General features: G+C 41.8%; 1 protein-coding gene across 2 annotated transcripts in view; it reads right to left on the bottom strand.

Annotated features, from left to right (window-relative positions):
- Window positions 1-18,615, bottom strand: part of HECW1 (HECT, C2 and WW domain containing E3 ubiquitin protein ligase 1) — a 258,174-nt gene that overhangs the window by 180,703 nt on the left and 58,856 nt on the right. The window contains exon 2 of one of the 2 annotated variants that reach the window (XM_056337049.1): window positions 13,769-13,826. The exons of the other annotated variant lie outside the window; for it this stretch is intronic. Coding sequence (XP_056193024.1) covers window positions 13,769-13,795 — 27 coding nt within the window. The 5' untranslated portion in view covers window positions 13,796-13,826. The remainder of the gene's footprint in view (window positions 1-13,768; window positions 13,827-18,615) is intronic. 2 annotated transcript variants of the gene reach the window in all.

The following is an 18,615-nucleotide window of genomic DNA, read 5'->3' on the forward strand; positions in this document are numbered from 1 at the left end:
TATTTGTTTATCATCATGTAAGAAAAATCCCTTTGGACATTTGAATTTTGGAAGAATTGTTGGTACAACTCCTAGCACAAAGAAGATTTTTAAAGCATAGCTTACAGTACAGCCAAATCCAGTAAACAAGGTCTTATAGTGCAAGGAGCTATACAAAATCTTCTCCAAATGGTTCAGCATCTGACTTGCTGAAGACACAAAACCCAACATGAAAATAATCAAGCTTGGGATCGGAGAATGCTATGATGCCAAAGGATTTAGAAAGCATGGAGAACTTTGTAGGACTGGGCCGGTTATTTGACAGGCACAGGAATGCTTTCCCAGAGCTCCAAAGGAATCATTTAATAGCACAAAGGAGTCACAAGCTTCTGTGGTCTACTAACACCCCTTTCCCTGAAAGATATTGCAGAGCATATAGACGAAACTGCTGCTCTTGGGAAGACTGAAACGAAGGCTGCAAATGTTTCAGAGGGATACAAGACATAACAACACTAAAACACTTTAAGTGCATTTGTCTTAATGTCGCACATCTCTGGCACTATATATATTTATGCCTATAATAAATGCTAATCGGAAATCAAAGCCATTATGCATCAGCAACAGGGCAAATGGATGTTATTAGGTAGTTAATTTTTCCATTTCCTGACCTTTGTGTGTTTGCAGCCTAGCTGTACTGCTATGTTAATGTATCCTTTTACATTTAACTTTGCTTCAGTGATGTGCAAATCACTGCACAAATTAGAACCAAAATGAAAGAGTTGGCCTCAAGGTCAACCCAGCAAAGTTTGGTGCCGGTGAGTAGAATTGATTCCTGATGCAGGCCTATTAGTCATAAGACAGCAAAAGCTGGCAGTGCAGTAACCAGGGGTACTCTTAGTACCTACAAAGAAGAAGTATGATCAAGAGCAGTCCACATTTTCTCTTTCTGGAAGAAGTAAAAACAAGTGCTGTCTAACAAAACCCCAAAGAGCATGCTCAAAGATACACACAACACATTTCCAATTAAATGTTTCCAGGGAGAAAGATGTGTACTCCCGTAAGTATATAAACCAAACAGTTTCTGGGGGGAAAATACCCCAAACAAAAACCAAGAAAACAAAAACATTTTACCAGTTTTAAATGAGATCACTCCAAGCTTCTTTACTGTAGAATACTTATGTCTAAGAGCAATTAACAATCTTACATTCAACACATTCGTATTAACACAGCAATAATCCATTCACAGTTCACTACATAAAGTGCTAGGAATTTTCTGCAATAAAATGCAGCTAAGAACAAAATTAATTTCTTAATTTCTCTTAAATCAGTAGCAGAAAAACAGTCATCTCAGCAGTTTGGCACAGCAAGGGATGAGAAACAGCCATCAGACATACCCACTACAGAAAAAAAAAAAATATATCTGAAAACACTGCCAATATTTTTAAAGGACAGATTCAGGTACACAAGGGCAGCTAAACATGGAATATGACCTCAACTTAAAACCTCAAAAAAGATAACTGTAAGGAAACAATAGAAGGGTCGACATGGTAACGTCTTAAACCAAGATAACACTGAACAGCTTCAGTCTGTTCTTTCCACACTACAAGATTAAAGAAATAACTGTAGGATCTGCTCATATGCTTCTATCAAATACTCCGAAGTCCACAATGCTCACCTTTGCTGGTGCTCTACAATGCACATGCCAAGAAATTTGTATTTTTTGACTTGGCTGGTTTTAAACATCAGAAGCAGGCAGAGAAGTGCTGCTGCAGTACCAGCGGCAGGTCAGTAACTACCTCTCAAGACATGCAAGATGAAGCATTCATTGGCAGGACAACACAGCCTCTCTTAACAAGCATGCTCATGCCCATAAAGGCCAGTAGGGACCATGCCAGCTTCACAGATACATACTCTTAGTGACTGTTGTACTAAAGACTAAAAATCTTCCTTCCTCATCTTTTCAAACCCAAGGACAATATTTTTGAAGAACAATCATTGCCAAGAATAGCAATCGTTCTGTACCAGGCACCGGTACTGGTTTAATCCACTATTTAAAGTAGAGAAGCATCAGTCTCAGCAGAGAGTTGTTCCGGAAGGCCTGAGCCCTCCACCGGTCTATTTAAGAATCATCATTGCATTCACAGGGTCCACTGCACAGCTGGACTCCGCCAGTCTCACAGGAATGCTACTTAACCTGATGGGGTTTTAAGAGGAAGGAGATAAGAACAGGAATGCTCTTCTCCTCTGCAGGCTAAAAAACATTGCTACTCTCCTGTCAACTGATCAACTGATACTCCTACTAAGAAGCCCTGACCATGTTGGACACCCTGTTTCAGGTCCTGCAGAGCACATGATAATAGACACCTCTTACTTGATGGATTTTTATAACCAGTGGCTTCAGTTCTTCAAGTACTTTGCCCATGCAAAATATCACCGTCTTCAATAGCACTAACAGGGGCCCAGATTCATCCACCTCAAGCTCTGAGGACTTGAGTTAGCTAATTTAGGAATGCAGGTTCCCAAGACTCCCCGTGTACTCCAAGGGAAGAGACAGCCTCCTCCTAAAAAAAGGTTCAGGTAAGGCTTTCCCAGAGAGGATTCAGCTTCCTCCCTCTTCATCCCCTTTCTAAGGAGTCGGTGACCGTTGGGATCCTAGGTTAGGCATCTTAGGTTAGATAGGAAGGAACCAGACTGGTCTATGCACTTCTCAAGTGGTAAAATTTAATATTATATAAAGGTAAGTGGGCAAAGCACTCCTGCGGGTGGCAGAAAACATGTATTTTAAGTACAGTCAGGCATATGAAATAGAAGTATAAGGCATATTAAAAAAACCAAAACATACTAAACTACTACCTGATTATTTAAGAATAGTCTGATTTTCTAGGCATCTCTAAAATTACAAACTAGGTGGTACAGAGAAAGTCAAAGCAGAGAAAATAAAATACTCAGTGTACTATGTACACTTTATGTACACATCTTTTCAAAAGTGTAATACCAGTAAATGCAGCAGGATTTTACAGGAAAACCTGTGAAGTCATCTTGCAAAATTTAAGATACTACTAACAAAATGATGTAGAGTAAATGTGAGTTGCAGAAGGATATCCAGTAATGTACATTTTCCAGAACTGTCAGGTACAGTCATTTCTCTGCTCAGAAGCAGCCCCACGTTTTCCATATCTCTTCCCCAGAGTCCAAAGACTCCTCTGAAAACATTTTGCAGAAAACCCCACTTAATTTCTTATGATGTGAGAGAGTTATAAAAATCCCACCATTCTCTACCAATAAAAATGTATTATACCTTCCACCATGACCATAGTTTTGCTAAAAACAAAGCCTGTGTGATGACTGCAGTGTGTATTGCTACCACACAGAAGAAGAGCTGCCTAACGTATTGCACAGGTATCAGGCATAGCTTATTATGTATAAAACACATATACACAAAAGGCAACAGAAAGCAACCAAGCACCCATATCAAAAGTGAAGTTTTTAATAATAACACCCCTTCAGGCATGAGTATGAACCTTTGAAAATGAAAGGGCCACGTGCATATGTATCAAAGGACTTACCCTGCAAAGCTCCGATCTACCCATGTAGTATTCCCACCACCCATGCTTCCCTCGCTGCCTGGACTCCCGTGTGCAGCGCAAGCGGATCCATATACACACACCACAAGACAGTCATCATTGCTACGACCTGTAAAATTTCTGTCAACACCATAAGCACCATTCCCTGCAAGAACTGCATACAGTTTCCCTCCTGCCTTCCTCTGTCCCAACAAGGTCCCTGTTCCTCTGTGCCACATTCCTCATGTGACAGCTCCTACCATATTCCCAGGTGGCCATGCATCTTCCTCTCTTCTGCATTCCTTTTTATTCTCAGGACATATCATCTCCTCTTCCTCACTCATCAATATTCCCACCCTTCCCTCACTCATAGGTAGGAAGGGACATGGCACAAGGCATCACTTGCTGTACCAGCCATAGGACAGGCACTGGATTAACACGTGGGGACAATAAACACCCCAAACCCCTGAGGGATGGAAGGAGGTTCTTTTCAGTCATGGTTCCTTCCAGCTGTCCATGGTAGCTGACCTCCACTCCACAGCAAAAAGAACATTTAAAGTCTCTTATTTCATTCATTGCCCCTACACTCTGTCATGCTTCTTACCCCCATCTGTATTTCTTTAAGAGAAAAGTGTTTTGAAGTATCACTGTCCTAACCTCCTCATGCAGTGAGGCAGGTAGGTATTATTAGCAGGCTATCAAATATTAAAGCCTACATCAACCACCGCTTTGATCTACAAACAGCAACAAACCACTGCAAAAAAAAGTCTCTCAACCTGACACTAGCTTTAGAGCATGCCCTCAGCTCCATCTTCTACCTTTCAACGAGGCCTAGAATACTCTGACATTTGAAAATTAATGGGCTGCAAAGCTCCTGTTATTATCATATCACCTCCAGACAAATCCAGAAATGCCATCCAGCCGAGTGTGCTTGATCCTGCTTCCAACAAAATTAAAGGCAAAACTCCCCCTGACTTCAGAGTGGGACAAAGTGACTTTGTAAAGCAAAGGAAAACCCATACAGATGTCAACAGCTACAGTTAACAATGGCTAATTCAGACCTGGAAAATCAAGAGTTCACATCTTAATTAAACCGCTTCAAAGGATTCCATCCATGTGCAACCTATTCTGTTGGAAAACACAGACAAACATGTGGAGCAGCAAGCTGCATTTTTCTTTATCACAGCAACTACTCTTAAAATGAGATCTCAACACCTAGAAACACATCTAGCATTTAAAGGGTGAGGACTGACTTAAACAGTTTTTAGACCGTAGCATCTAAATGTTTTTTTCCTATGCAAATATAATAATAGAATCTAACACATTTTTCATTTTTTCCAAAGAAACTAAACTTCTCATGGATTTAAACTGGAACACCAGGCACTGAAACATATTCATCATTACTGCATTTTTTTGTCTGAGTTCACTGGAGGGCACAATGAAAACTGCTTGCAAGTATTAAGACTTCAGCTTTCACATTTAAGCATGATTGTTCCCAACAGACTGACTTTTTACATCTGTATGCTCTTGGGGAGATTATGACAACATCCTGGTCTTTTTTTGTATTTTTAATTTTTTTTTTTAAATGTCTAAAGTTTTCTGTGTGGGTTTGTTTTTTTTTTTAAAGAAAAAACTATTATAACAAAGATTTTGAAGATCAAGTTCTTATTTTGTAAAGAAAAAACGATTTATGCTTAGTAATACCTTTATTCTTGAAGATAATCCCGATGCCATTAAAACCTTAATACTGCTGATAGAACCCAGAAGACATAGTTTAAAGGGTGAGACTTCGCTGTTCCTAGGCAGGTGGAACTAGTCTCAAATACTTATCTCCATATCAGATTGCTGCTTCACCTTTTTTAAAAGTTATTTATGTTTTGATTGTATAAATAATAATAAGCTGCTACAATAACTGTATTCATGAGAAAGCAAAGAAACTGGATTCCTATCCCAAGAGGAAATAAATAGTTCTGGTATTACAGTCTCTACTTGATTCAGATTTTACAAAGAGAATATGTGGTGGCTTTACCTAGTGAACAAAAATATAATCTTACACAAGAGAACAGAAGTTGTGTTCAGGAACTCTCTCTTCCTCTGGATTACTGTAAAACAGTTCTAAGGTATGTGTTGAAGATTCTCTGGGGAACAGCTAGCCAAGGTTAGATGAAAGGATACCTGGTAATTTTCCCCTGGAAAACAAGTATGGGCAAAAAGCAGATTTTCCAAGCAGAAACCACCCAGAACAACTGGAGGAAAGCTAGATCAAGTAGATGAAGAAAGCAAACTGGTGCAGGCTCCTCCAACCAAATACAACTGCAGAAGAGAGACAAGCCCGCTGACTACCATCAAGAGAAACTGGACCTGCACATAGAGGTGGCCCAGTCCTGTTGTGACAGTATTTCTGAACTTCACCCACACTTACTTGGCTGCTAGTACACCCATAACACAACAGTTAGATATTACTACGTTGTGTCACACAATCATATGTACAGGCACGTAAGCCAGCTCACATTACTGCATCAGGTTCTGATTCACTTTTTTCTCTTCTACTCCCGTTGAAAAAGAGTTTGTAGTCCTGTGTTCAGAAGGTCTCACGAGAGTTTTCAAAACAGCTGCAAAGGTGACCAGAAAAGTTGTATTTCACTCACACACAGACAAAAGCACAAGGATGGTTCTGAATGAAAGTTCAAGCCATAGTTTTTCATTTAATTTTAATGAGGACCATTAGTTAGACTTAACCCAATGCTTTTTTGGTGCCACTGAAACCTCACAGAAAAGCAGCAATCACGGTTTTTAACACTGCACTTAAAGTAAGGCCCAAAGGAGACATTTTTTAACCTATTTTTCTGGTAACAACCCCTCTATCAAGAAAATGTCCTAAATCCATCAAGAATTAGGTTCTAGGGCATTGTAATGACAGTCTACAGTTTAATTACCTAGCATTTATAGAAGCCTGCACAAGTAAACAAGTTGGAAAGCTATTCAGTTCAGCAACTGTCAAACCCGAGTTCTGGAAGGAAGCCCCAGCCACGCACAGCGCCACGCACAGTACCACGCAAAGCTGCGGCCACGCCAGCAGCCTGACCCCGGCGGATGCCCTGGCATGGGACTCTGTCCTGCTCGCCTGCGGGCAACAGAAACCACCTACTGCCCAGTACTGTGCACAAATCAACGATGCACGCATTGGTCCACAGATGCTACTTTTAAACTGATAGTGTTACTTGCTGGATAAAACACTATTTGGCTTAACCTTCGGCAGTAAAACTAGAACATCAGTGAGGTTAAAACTTGACTTTTGAATAGGTATTTCCATTAAGGATCCTCAAGCACTGTAAGAATTCATTTGTATGTAGCCGGTTTGCATGGCAAGGTTTTGGTAGCCAGGGTGGCTACAGGTGTGGCTCCTATGAGAAGCTGCTGGAAGCTTCCCCCATGCCTGCTGGCCCCAAGGGGGACCCGTCACTGGCCGGGGCTGAGCCCACCAGCCACAGTGGCAGTGCCTCTGGGACAGCATATTTAGGAAGGGAAAACAAAACTGTGTAACAGCAGCTGGAAGAGAGAAGTAAGACTCTGAGAGGCACAGCCCTGCAGCCCCCAGGCCAGCGCAGGAAGGGGCAGGAGGAGCTCCAGGCACCGCAGCAGAGGCTCCCTGGCAGTCCATGGTGAAGACCATGGTGAAGACCAAGGCAAGATGTCCCCCTCAGCCCAAGGAGCCCAAGGCGGAGCAGCTACCCACCTACAGCCTGGGGAGGAGCCCACGCCAAAGCAGGTGGATGCCCAGAATAGGCTGTGACCCGTAGGGAGAGGAGTCCAGGCTGGAGCAGGTTTGCTGGCAGGTCTGGTGCCCCCAGGGGGGACCCCGGCTGTGCCCGGGGGGCTGCGCCTGAGGGGGGCCCACGCTGCGGCAGCTCATGGGGAGCTGCAGCCCCTGGGAAGGGCTCAGCTGGGGCAGCTCATGGGGAGCTGTGTCCCCTGGGAGGGACCCCAGGCTGGGGCAGAGCAGGGTGTGAGGAGTCCTGCCTCTGAGGGGAAAGGAGCAGCAGAGAGAAGGTCTGATGAACTGACAGTAGCCCGTGTTCCCCATCACCCAGAGCTGCTGGGAGGGAGGAGGCGGAGAAGTTGGGAGTGAAGCTGAGCCAAAGAAGTGTGTGTGGGGGGAAGGTGTCTCAAGGATTTAGTTTTATTTCTCGTCATCCTACTTTGATTTGATTTGTAACAAATTAAACTTATTTCTCCAAGTCGAGTCTGGTTTTGCCTATGATGGTAACTGGTAAGTGATCTCCCTGTCCTTATCTTGGCCCATGAGCCTTTCATTGTATCTTCTCTCCTGTCCAGCTGAGAAGGGAAGAGTGACAGAGCAGCTTCGTGGGCACGTGGCATCCAGTCAGGGTCAACCCACCACTGCATAAGACCCACAAACAGAAATTACACTAATACGACAGATTTATCACTTGTAACACATTAGCTTAATGACCACGTACCGACGTTTCTGGTATTTTTCCTCTCAATACCAGTGATAAATTAACTCGATTGCTGTATTTTCCTAACCTCTAATCAGAAGCTGGATGTTTGCATTAAAGACATTTCGGTCTGATTCAGAAAGCATTCTTGGAAACAAACAGCCTGTAAGCAGTGGAATTAACAAAGCTGTTTCCTGCAGAGCTCTACCCATCACCACCAAACCTCTGCTAAAGCCCCAGCTTCCTGCTGTCCACTGCAAAAACAGACCCAAAGCAAAGGTACAGACAACCCCAGCAACTCTCCCTGAGACCTGTAGAAACTTAATTCAAAGACAAGTACTCCTCTCCGCTTCACTTGAAATTGCCAACGGCTTCAAGAGTAATTAAGTAAGGGAGTGACAGAGAGAAGCAGAGAGGTCTGATCACCCCAGGAAGACAGGCTATAAAAAAATTTATACACAGCCTCGCTAATTGAATTGATTACTCACATAAGGGAATCTCCTTATGTCTACAGGTCTGCAGAAATAGGTGTTATGGTATTTCAAAAGCCGTTACAAAAACATAGCAGAAATCTGATCAAAGCAACTCCAGCAGGAACAGGACCTGATCTTATACATAACCCAACGCTATTCCCGTTCCAGCTCCATTCTCCCTAATTAGTATTTTGTCTGTATACAGTCCAGTGTGTTCACATTCTGATGGAAAATTTTAGTTACAAATGAAACAAAATACGTTCATATTTTCTGTGTGGATTTTGTGACAGATTTTCAGCTTAATATCAAATCTGCTGTGGATTTTTTCTTCCATGTTAAAGGAGGCATCAAGTGTATAATTTTTCTTCAAGAAGCAAAGAAATTCATAGAGGTGAAACCTTAGTGTCATAAAGAATGGACTATTTTAAATTGCAATGTACAAAAAAAATATATATTGCATTTATATTTTTTATTTTAAAATTCCCAATGCAAGTAAAGTATATATTCACATAAGTCAGAGATAACTTACGTGATGAAGCTTTCCCAGTGTATTGCAGAATCATTTTTTCATTATGCAACTAGCTCTGCAAAGGATTTAATATTAATAAAATGAAATATTTGTTGATTTTAATTAGTCTGTTATCATACAGAATTTCACAAAATAATGTATTTTTTCAGCCAGTTTCTCCGATGGCTTTGAAGAGATGGGCCACATTGAGAGCAGACTTAAACTTCCCCATAAAATCAAAATATTTGTGCATGTCAAAAGTGTTTCTACATGTCATTCAAGCAGCAAACCTGCAAAATACTATGGAAGCAATGCAAGTGCCCAGTATGGAAATGCTGAAAGTTAAAAGTATATTTGTCTTTTACCAAAAGAAGTTATAAAGCTTTTTATCTCAGATTTTTTCCCAGATTTTTATTTTTTTTTTTTTTCAATTGCAGATTTTTTTTCTCAGGCCCATGAGCTTCCAGCTGACAACGGCCAGCAGAGCAACAAGAGATTTTAAAACAGCATCAAGACTCCAAAAGGCACGCAGTGCAAATATTGTTTCCAATGCCATCAATGCATGGTTCTCCAGTACAGACGATGGCTTGCAGGCTTGCACATGTGGGTACGGATCCCTGAAAAACTCTTCCATTCCTCTGAAGTGATTTTAGCCTAGGCCAGATCTTGCATGTCTTGGATGTGATGGAAAAACTCTTGTTGACTTCCACTGACTTTGAAGCCGATCCTGTCCCACTGGGTCATTTGGGGTTCTTTTAAATTCCTAAATACTCAAGGTTTGCTGGAAAGCCCCATCTTCACAGCCTTCCACTTCCATGATATAATGGGAAGAATAGCAAGCTTACCAAATTTCCTTGCAAGTGCTCTTTTCCTAACAACTTGAATGACTGGTGTTCAGTCATGCTGGTTTTTAACGCATGTCTCTGCTTCTGCTGGTGCCTGTAAACCCCCTTGTGCTTTCCCAAATGTACAGTTATTCCCTTACAAGGCTGACAGATAATAAGCACAGAGAATCATTCCTTCAATTAAACTGGTGCTGGAAATAGGGACTGACGTAAACAGGAAGAGGGAATTGTGCCAGAAATTAATCTATTTCTTAATTCCTCCATTAAGACATAACTATCATCCCAGCCAATATTTATATTACTCTAATTAAAAAGACATTAGGAGAGCAGGGGATCTGGTTCTCAGCTCCACCTCACCTCCTAACACTTCTCCCCCCACGGGACCCCAGCACCCAGCTGAATCTGCAGGGCAAGGCGGAGGATTTTGTTGATGCTTGCAGGTTGGCGACCACCATCCCTTTAGCAGCCGAATAGGTTTTGGTAGATCTATCGGTTCTTTGGCTTATCAGGAAAACCTACGAGAAGAGCTGCAAAGTTTTAGAGGCAATCTTTAAGTCTTTTTGGTTATCATTAGCAAAAAGAAAGGCAATGCGACTGCATAAGGTACAGTATAAAACAAAGGGGTTGCAAAAATTTTGGATATGCAGGAATGTTTTCTGCTTGGAAATAGCTGTCAGTACAGGTTCTTACCTATGTGTGCTGTTTTATAAAAAAAATTCTAACACTGGTATTTTTAATCATTTGATTTTGCTCAAGAACTACAATGCCAAAGAATGTTTGAAAGGTTTCTGTATGTTGAGTCCTAAATAAACCACAGGTAAGTGGTCTACACTAACAATGTTTGGCATAGGAACACCAATAGAACTTTTCTCCATAAATAACCTGTATGATTAAAAGGATGAATGCCACATATGATAAACTCTAGTTAAAGGCTTTTTTTAAAAAAAAATCATTGCTGTGTGTCTTACTGATGTAAACACCCGGCATACTACAAAAAGCACATGTGCTACAGCAGCCACAGATAAACCAAATACGATGTAATGCTCATACAAGAGCTGATTTTTTTTATAAGCAACAGATCAATGTAAGCCCTCCTCCCCAGTGAAGGACTAAATCCAAAGCAAAAGGTTAACGTGCTGTTCTTCATCTCCTCTAGAAAAGACCTTTAAAAAGCTAGAAATTACTTTCAGGAGCCACCATGTACTACAGCACTAACACCTTTCCAACTGAGAAACTTATTTTGGTGGTGCCATAATTTTTTATTTTTTTTTTTGGGCGGCGGGTGGGGTTGTGATTCTACCTTTTCACTCCAGTCTTTTACAGCCTGCATTGAGATTTGGGTGCTGGAATGAGGCCAACTTTTCCATATTGGTTATTCATTTAAGGGAAAGAAAAGGGTGCTCCGAAATATCACCAGGAACATTACTCTGACTATACAGGGTATATGCAGGGAAACTAATGCAAGAAGCTAAATTAGGTATTTAAACACAGGGCTGTGAATAGTGCTCCAGCTTTCCCAAGGATTTGGAAGGGTCCTGCACTCCCTGTACCTGTCAGGTCTTCACACTGCCAACAAATACTGGCACTTATCTCAAATGCCTACACGCAACTCAAAAGGCTTATCGGCAAGGTCAAGTAAATGCCCTTGCAGGTACATACTGTTCATGGCCACAGGCTGAATCGTGCATGTAGTTTGCTTTTCCTGAAGTAGTCCATATTGAGACTGAAACAAAGTGGGGTTTTTTCTAATAACAACAGTAAAGGAGAAAACAGTATCCAGAAACCACTTTAAGTATTGTTACAAACTTAGTTCAACACATTTTCCATAGAGGATGAGGAGAGGGGACACGGGGATGGGGACTGAGAAACTACTTTCTTCAATTTAAAAAGTGGGTTGGTTTGGTGGGTTTTTTTCCTCCATACATAGAGGAGAGTGGCAGCCACAGAGCCAAAGCTGCACTTTCAGTTAATGGATTTTGTCAGTAAGAGGTAGACGATACGTCTAATAGACAGCACTACGACAAGTACTTAGGATTTGCACCACTTTGGTACATCCAAAGACAGCTGTCTATATAGTCTGAGGACCAAATTTGTCTTAATCAGAAGACTCCCCTGACGAGACACAGCATCACAGGCCAGTTGAGTGTGCCGCAGCAGGTTAGTTAATTTACTTACTTCCTGCTACCTATTTCTGGCAGGATTCTTGGTGGGAGGTATTTAATACAACCTCCAGGATCTCCTGTGTGTTGTATTTAAGGGCCCAAAATCATTAAGACATTTAGGTAGCAGTGAGGGACGCACTTGTTTAAAACTTAGGAAGAATCATCACGACAGTTGAATTTGAAAATCCTGCAAAACAGACCCTTCTGGCACTCAGGTAAGATTTGAATTTGCTCATAAGTTAAACAGGTATTATGCCCTCTGCTTTACTAAAATTCTATTCTTCATCCTTTTGATATCCCTTCTGCTACTAAACATGCTCGTCGAGACTTTTCACTTGAGAAAAAAGATACAATCCTACAGTGACCTGCATTACCTTTCTGGGGGGATATTTCATTTAGTTTTTAGACTGGGGCCTAACTGAAATACATCTTCTTTCCAGCGTAAAAAAAGAAACTGCCAAATACATCTGAAGGTGTACTTACCTGATGCAAAAGCTGCAAAATTCAAATTATTGTCATGTGAAATGTCAGGTCGTGAACAGTTTCCATAAGCTAGAACATTCAAGGATTACTTTTCACCAAAGAGTTTTCCCATGAGTCTTCACCACATTTTGTGAGACTGTATGCACTATACATAGCACATACATACAGGAAAATTTCACATTATTCAGCGTAGAATACATTTGCAGCTACAGAGAGACGAAAGGAGGAGTGTTATTGGACACAGTCACGCAAATTCTCAGTTGACATCACCAAGTGGCTGCATGTATTTCTTCAGCACTTACAGCACTGCTTAACGTGCACAGGGGCTCCAAATACCCCCCCAAAAAACCCCGCCAGCGCCCCAGGCTCTCGCTGGCTACTGCAAAGTGCAAAGCTTAACTCAGAAAGGATACGTCCTCATGAAACTGGAAGAACACAATGACCTATTACATACATGGCTGTTCACTGAATTCTTACTCTTGACAGAATTAAAGTTATTTTTATGATTAGTAACAAAGAATAATGTAGAAGCAAACACACAAACAACAGCCCCAACCATAACAACATTTCGGTGAACAGAAATAACACTAGATAAGCTTTAATGCACATTCTGGCTCTCTTTGATAACGCATGACAGTTCAGAAGACTAAGCTGTGCAGGAAGATGCGTACAGCAGCAGTGTGTTATGCATGCACAAAATCTCACAGGTTCCCCTAGTAAGTGGTTAGTGCCAGTCATACATTCCTGCATCTCACACATTAGTGTCTACTGTGATGGCCGATTTGTGCATTGTGATGACTCAGAATTAATTCATAGTTAGAAGCTGCAGGTTTCAGAAAATGCCTTGTGAAGGTGAGCGGTTGATGCATTCTGTGCTTTGCCTACGCATGGATGCGTGCAACTGCAATGTTACAGTTGCCTGCTGCTCCCAGGACCTCCTTGCTATGATGTTATAATTACCATGTCCTGATTCAGTAAGAATTCTTGGGCAGGCCACACAAAACCAACACTGACATCAGATGGATGCTTAAAAGGTTACAAAAAAAAAAAAAACAACCCCAAAAAAACCCCCAACCAAAAACCAAAACATAAACAACAAATAGTCACTTCAAATGAAGCTTGATTAGATATGTTGTTGAAAAGGTGCTCAAATTACCTGAACCACTTTGATCTTAAACATGGACCGGGGGCAGCTGCAACCAGCTCTGAGCTTTGGCACATTCCATTATATGAATGGTAGTGAATTTATAATGGAATGGTATGAATGGTTTTTATAATCAGAAAAACACACTGACCTTAACACTACACAGGTGGAGCAGCATAATGACCCGCCAATTGTAAGCGCATCAATTCCTGGGGAAAAGGTCAATGAGGTTAACTCAGCATGTATCCCATAACCAACATAAGCGACATTTTAAAACATTGTTTTTTCCACCAAAACCTCCCTGTCTTTGCCAACATTTTATTGATTGATTTGTTTCACTGTTCCGTACTGAGTATATCTTACCCATGTTAACAGTGTACTACGTTATGTTCCAGCAGAGCTAGATGTTGTCACACACTTCAATGCTGCAATACAGGTGTTAAAAAAAGAAAAGAAAAGAAAAGAAAAAAAAATGGCATTAACTACAACAAACTTTTCAGACTTTATAAGATTAAGCAGCATATTTTTTTAACTTAGGAAGAAAATGAAAGATAACAAAAGACACCATCAGTGGATCTTCAGCTTCATGGCAAAATCCTCACACTGAGTGAGCTTATAGGGTTTGCAGCCAACCAGCATTTCTGCTTCCCATCAATTTAGTGATAAACTTGGATATTCACAGGGACCAGCGACAAAGGAAGTAAATTTCAGTGTACCATACTGGAGTTGACCGTGTATCCAACATAGCCCAGACAGTCCATGATCAGACCGCAGAATACAATGAGCAAAATTCTGCTTCTCTACCTACCTCAACCACTTTTAAAAGAACCACTTGTCACAAAATCATACAGAGAGAAGGGATGAAAAAAAGAAACTTCAATCTTAATCAAGATGAGCTAATCAACAAGGACAAAAGTCTCTCCAAACATGCAATAATAAAACTTCAAATAAATAATAAACGAAAGTGAAAGACATCCACAATTCAACCACAACATCAATGTTTATGGTGTCTGTATTTCAACTAATTTCCTCCCCTTCTCTTCTGCGACCAGGGCACGCTGGTTTACAGCTTCTCCGCAGCACCAGCAGGGAAAGCACCTCAGCATCAAGACAGCCCAATGCCCCCAGCTCCTCATCCCACCCTAACACCCACCCCCGCCATCGGTTTCTGCTCTGTGCTCAACACAGTTGAGAAGGCAAGAAGAAAAGTCTTACAAACAACATGATCGAAACTACCACTACCATTGTCAATTCAAGAGCATCACAAAAATGGAGAACAGAACAAAGGCAAAAGGCAAGTAATGAATTTAGGGAGATCTGCTGCTGTTTAGAAAAGCTCAGCTAAAAAAAGACTTATAAAACAATACAATGTCATTTGATCATACCCCCCTGAGATTAAAAGGCTTTCAAAACAGATAATAGCTATGAAATTAAACAAAAGTACACATTGTTTGGTCAACTCCCTCCACCTTTCAGAAGTCACTAAATCTCATGGACGTAATCCGTTTTAGTTCCAAATTTACTGGCTGCCTAGAGTCTAGTGACTCTTTGCTTTTATTGAAAAAGCGTATTTATGGGGATATAAAGCAGGGTGATCTCAAAGTTGGGCAAAGAGCCACATCATCTTGAAAGACAATTTCAGAGAAGTTAATCCACACGCACTTTTTTCAGCTGTTAGGAGTGCACACAACAAGAAGTCTTCCAAACAAGCACCACTGTAAAACCACGTCTCACAACCACAGCCACCGTGAGTTTTGTTCAGTCACACAGAAGCTGGTTTTAGACTTAATAGCTTTGCCCACAGCAAAAAGTTATATACTACAGCATTCTCCTTAATGTCTCTGCTGTTAGTGATTTGGGATAAAAGTACAGGTCTCTCTCTAATCCAATTCTAATGTAGCTTTCATGGAAAGAAAGTTTCATTCTCCATAGGCAACGTAAAAAACCCACAGCTCCATTCCTACCTTCAAAGCCACCCACATCACACCACTAGGTTAGGCAGACCAGGGATGCTGCATGATCAAAGCAAAACTCTGGAACAAGGAAGAGCTTCCAGACACGCACCCCCTGCCGCCTCCTGCTGTGCTGAGTGTAGCTGCAGCAGACAGCGCAACCCCAAGGTGCTGCAAAAAAGTTTTCTCCCCCCTCCTCCCTCAAAGCACCTCAGCATTGCCGGCCTCAAGTCACTTCATTTGTGAACGGGAAGCAAAAATAAACAAATATAACTATCTACCTCAACTGCCTGTCTCGCACATCATGCAAAACCTATGCTAAGTCACAGGAAGCATTTTTTGCATGGCGATAGGATGTGTCGTGATACTTTCACCCATTCAATCCAGAAAGAGCAACGTCGCTCGGGTTTGACAGCAAGCCTGACAGAAGCCCCAGCTGCCATCAGCCTGGCCAGCCCCAGACACCCCACCAGGCAGCGCAGCTCCAGTGCCGCGCTGTGGCCGGGGCTCTGGCCACCCGCCGCGCATTCACACCCCTGCCCCGGGACGAGCGGCACGTGTGCCCATATGCGTTCAAACTTTCATAGCAATAGATAGGAAAAGCGCTATCTTACATCCAAATAGATTTACTCAGGGGTACATTTATGTTAAACGAAGTGCTTCAGAAATGTAATTGCAGTTGAAGTGCACTTCAGGTAAATTGGAGAGCCTGTGATCAGAAAGACTATCATCGCTCTGATGAACACCGTTTCCTGGATTTCTTTTTTGTCTGTCTCTGGTGACCTATGAACTCCCATCTTTACATGCAGATTGCACGTTTCCTGGCACTTTTATATGGTTTTCACATGGCACTCATACAGCATTTGCCCTCCCCTCCTAAGTCCGTGACTTCATCTGCCAGTTGCTAGCGCATGAAAAGTCTAAAAAGCACTTATTTCAATAAATGCATACACAAACACATCATCTCAAAGGCCAGGGAAATCAGTAGTATCGTGTTTTCAGCCTGTATGATAAAGAGGTGAGAGGAACACCTAAACACAGGAGCTTTGCTGTTTCTGTTGAGGGCTGAGTACCCATTCATTTTCTGGCTGGAAACAACAGAGGTTTTCCAACCAAATCAGCCCTGCATCCACAGAAGATGAGCAGTCTCTTCTGAGCTCTCTGTATGAGATTAGGGTGATCCAGGAGAAAAGTGAAAAGTAGGGAGCAGAGTCCACTTGGCAGTGGAGTTTTCCTAGCTTATTTCTCCTTCTGTAAACACTGGTGAATTCAAGTTGATTCAATTGATGTTTATTACCTCCCCGATTTCTGTTTTTATATATCTCACCTCTTCTAACATCATCTCTTTCACCACCCATCATTTAACGTGGAGGTTTCTGGTTTGCTGTCCAGCTCTGACAAGCCCAGCAGTGCCTTGAACCATCTCCCCTCAAGTTTCTTACCTCCTTTGTTTCTGCTACTACTTCATCTGCCCTGCTCCTCCTCCACCTTTCATTTCATTCCAGTTTGTCCCTCTCCCTCCAGAAGCCATTGCTGGTCTCTGCAGCAGACACCTGCCCCCGGCCCCATCCTGCCTTTTAGGTAGTGTCTGGGTACCTTCTGGGTTTTCTGCTTATCATACAAGTATATTACTATCATCTTCATGCATGCCATGCCATGCCCGGCCTGAAGTGATCCTGAGACACGTATCCTGCCAGTACCTGCCATCTTGCTTCAAATCCCTACTCAAAACCACTTTTTGCGGTAAATGTTCAGGAAATAAAATGATTTATTAGGAAATAAAAAAATAAAACCTTGATGATGGTAAAGCTGGCATGCAAACAGCTAAAATCAATGCCTGTTTTACATGTCTACATACGTGTGCGCGCACCTACTTGTATGTGACCACATCTCCGCAGCACCCTTGCCTCCCGCTGCTGCCCACGCTTTCTGTACTGCGTGCTCTCAGCCCGGGAACTGCTCACTGCCTTGAGGTGGTTTGTGTAGTAACTAGCCCAACAGAACTCCAGTCATGATGTGCAGCGCTGGTTAATAACAGCTCAGTCTTTACAAGAAAGCCCATCTAAAGCTGAAAAAATATTTCATTCAGCGGTCGACAGCCTTTTTCCAGAGATAGTGACTACCGGGGCTCAGTATGCACAGGGGCCGATCTGGCACCACAGCCTGCTGCCAAATACTGAGCAACCACTTCAGACCGAGATGGAGCGCTGCACTCGGCCGTGCTAACAGAAGAGACAACAAGCTGCTCTGCCAATAAACAATTCTGTTGAGAAGAACAGAAAAGCAGGTATGTTCTTCCTGTGGATATGCTTTTCTGTTCCTCCGTCACTCCCTTCTTTGGCCACCGCCAGCATCAGCCCCAATATGCTGTTAATTAACAGCTGCCTGCTGCATGGTTTAAGTATTATCTTTGCATTGAAGGAATCAAAATGACATTGAAGATATCAGAATGACTTCTTTTAACCTCCACAGATTGATATATGAAAGGTTTTTCAGTTTTTATAAAGATCAGAGGAAGAAAGGTAGTACTTGTTATTTATGCTACAAATGTTTGTTCCTTCTATCTCAACAAGTGAAAACAGGTAAAGACCTCCTGTATTTTTCAGTTTTGCTAGTTGCACCTGCTAGCTGCAGCCACTATTTTAACCACCTCACTACAGCAGGAAACATAAAATCCCTTAGAATAAATGTTCAGTTCTGTGACTGCAAGTCAAATACTAACAAATTCTCGTGTGTAAATTAGCTAAATATCTCACAAACCAGTAAACAAATTAGACATTTTCTTTTCCCTTCAGTAGACAAAAAAAACCACGACTATAATGTCATTAGAAAAATAATTAATATGTTAATTGAGGATTTTAATTGCCCAGAGACAAACCTCAGTTGCCTTGAAATCTGGCTCAAAATCAGAGTTACATCTGTTGTGGAAAACACTCCAGCTTTTTCAAGTAAAGGCACAAAATCTGTACATATTAATGTAAAATGAAACCTCTCATTGTTTTATGCCAAAGGCAAATTAAAGAGACATCAACATCGTCTTGCCATT

The sequence above is a fragment of the Falco biarmicus genome, chromosome 4 (assembly GCF_023638135.1).
Source record: "Falco biarmicus isolate bFalBia1 chromosome 4, bFalBia1.pri, whole genome shotgun sequence".
Lineage (NCBI taxonomy): Eukaryota > Metazoa > Chordata > Aves > Falconiformes > Falconidae > Falco > Falco biarmicus.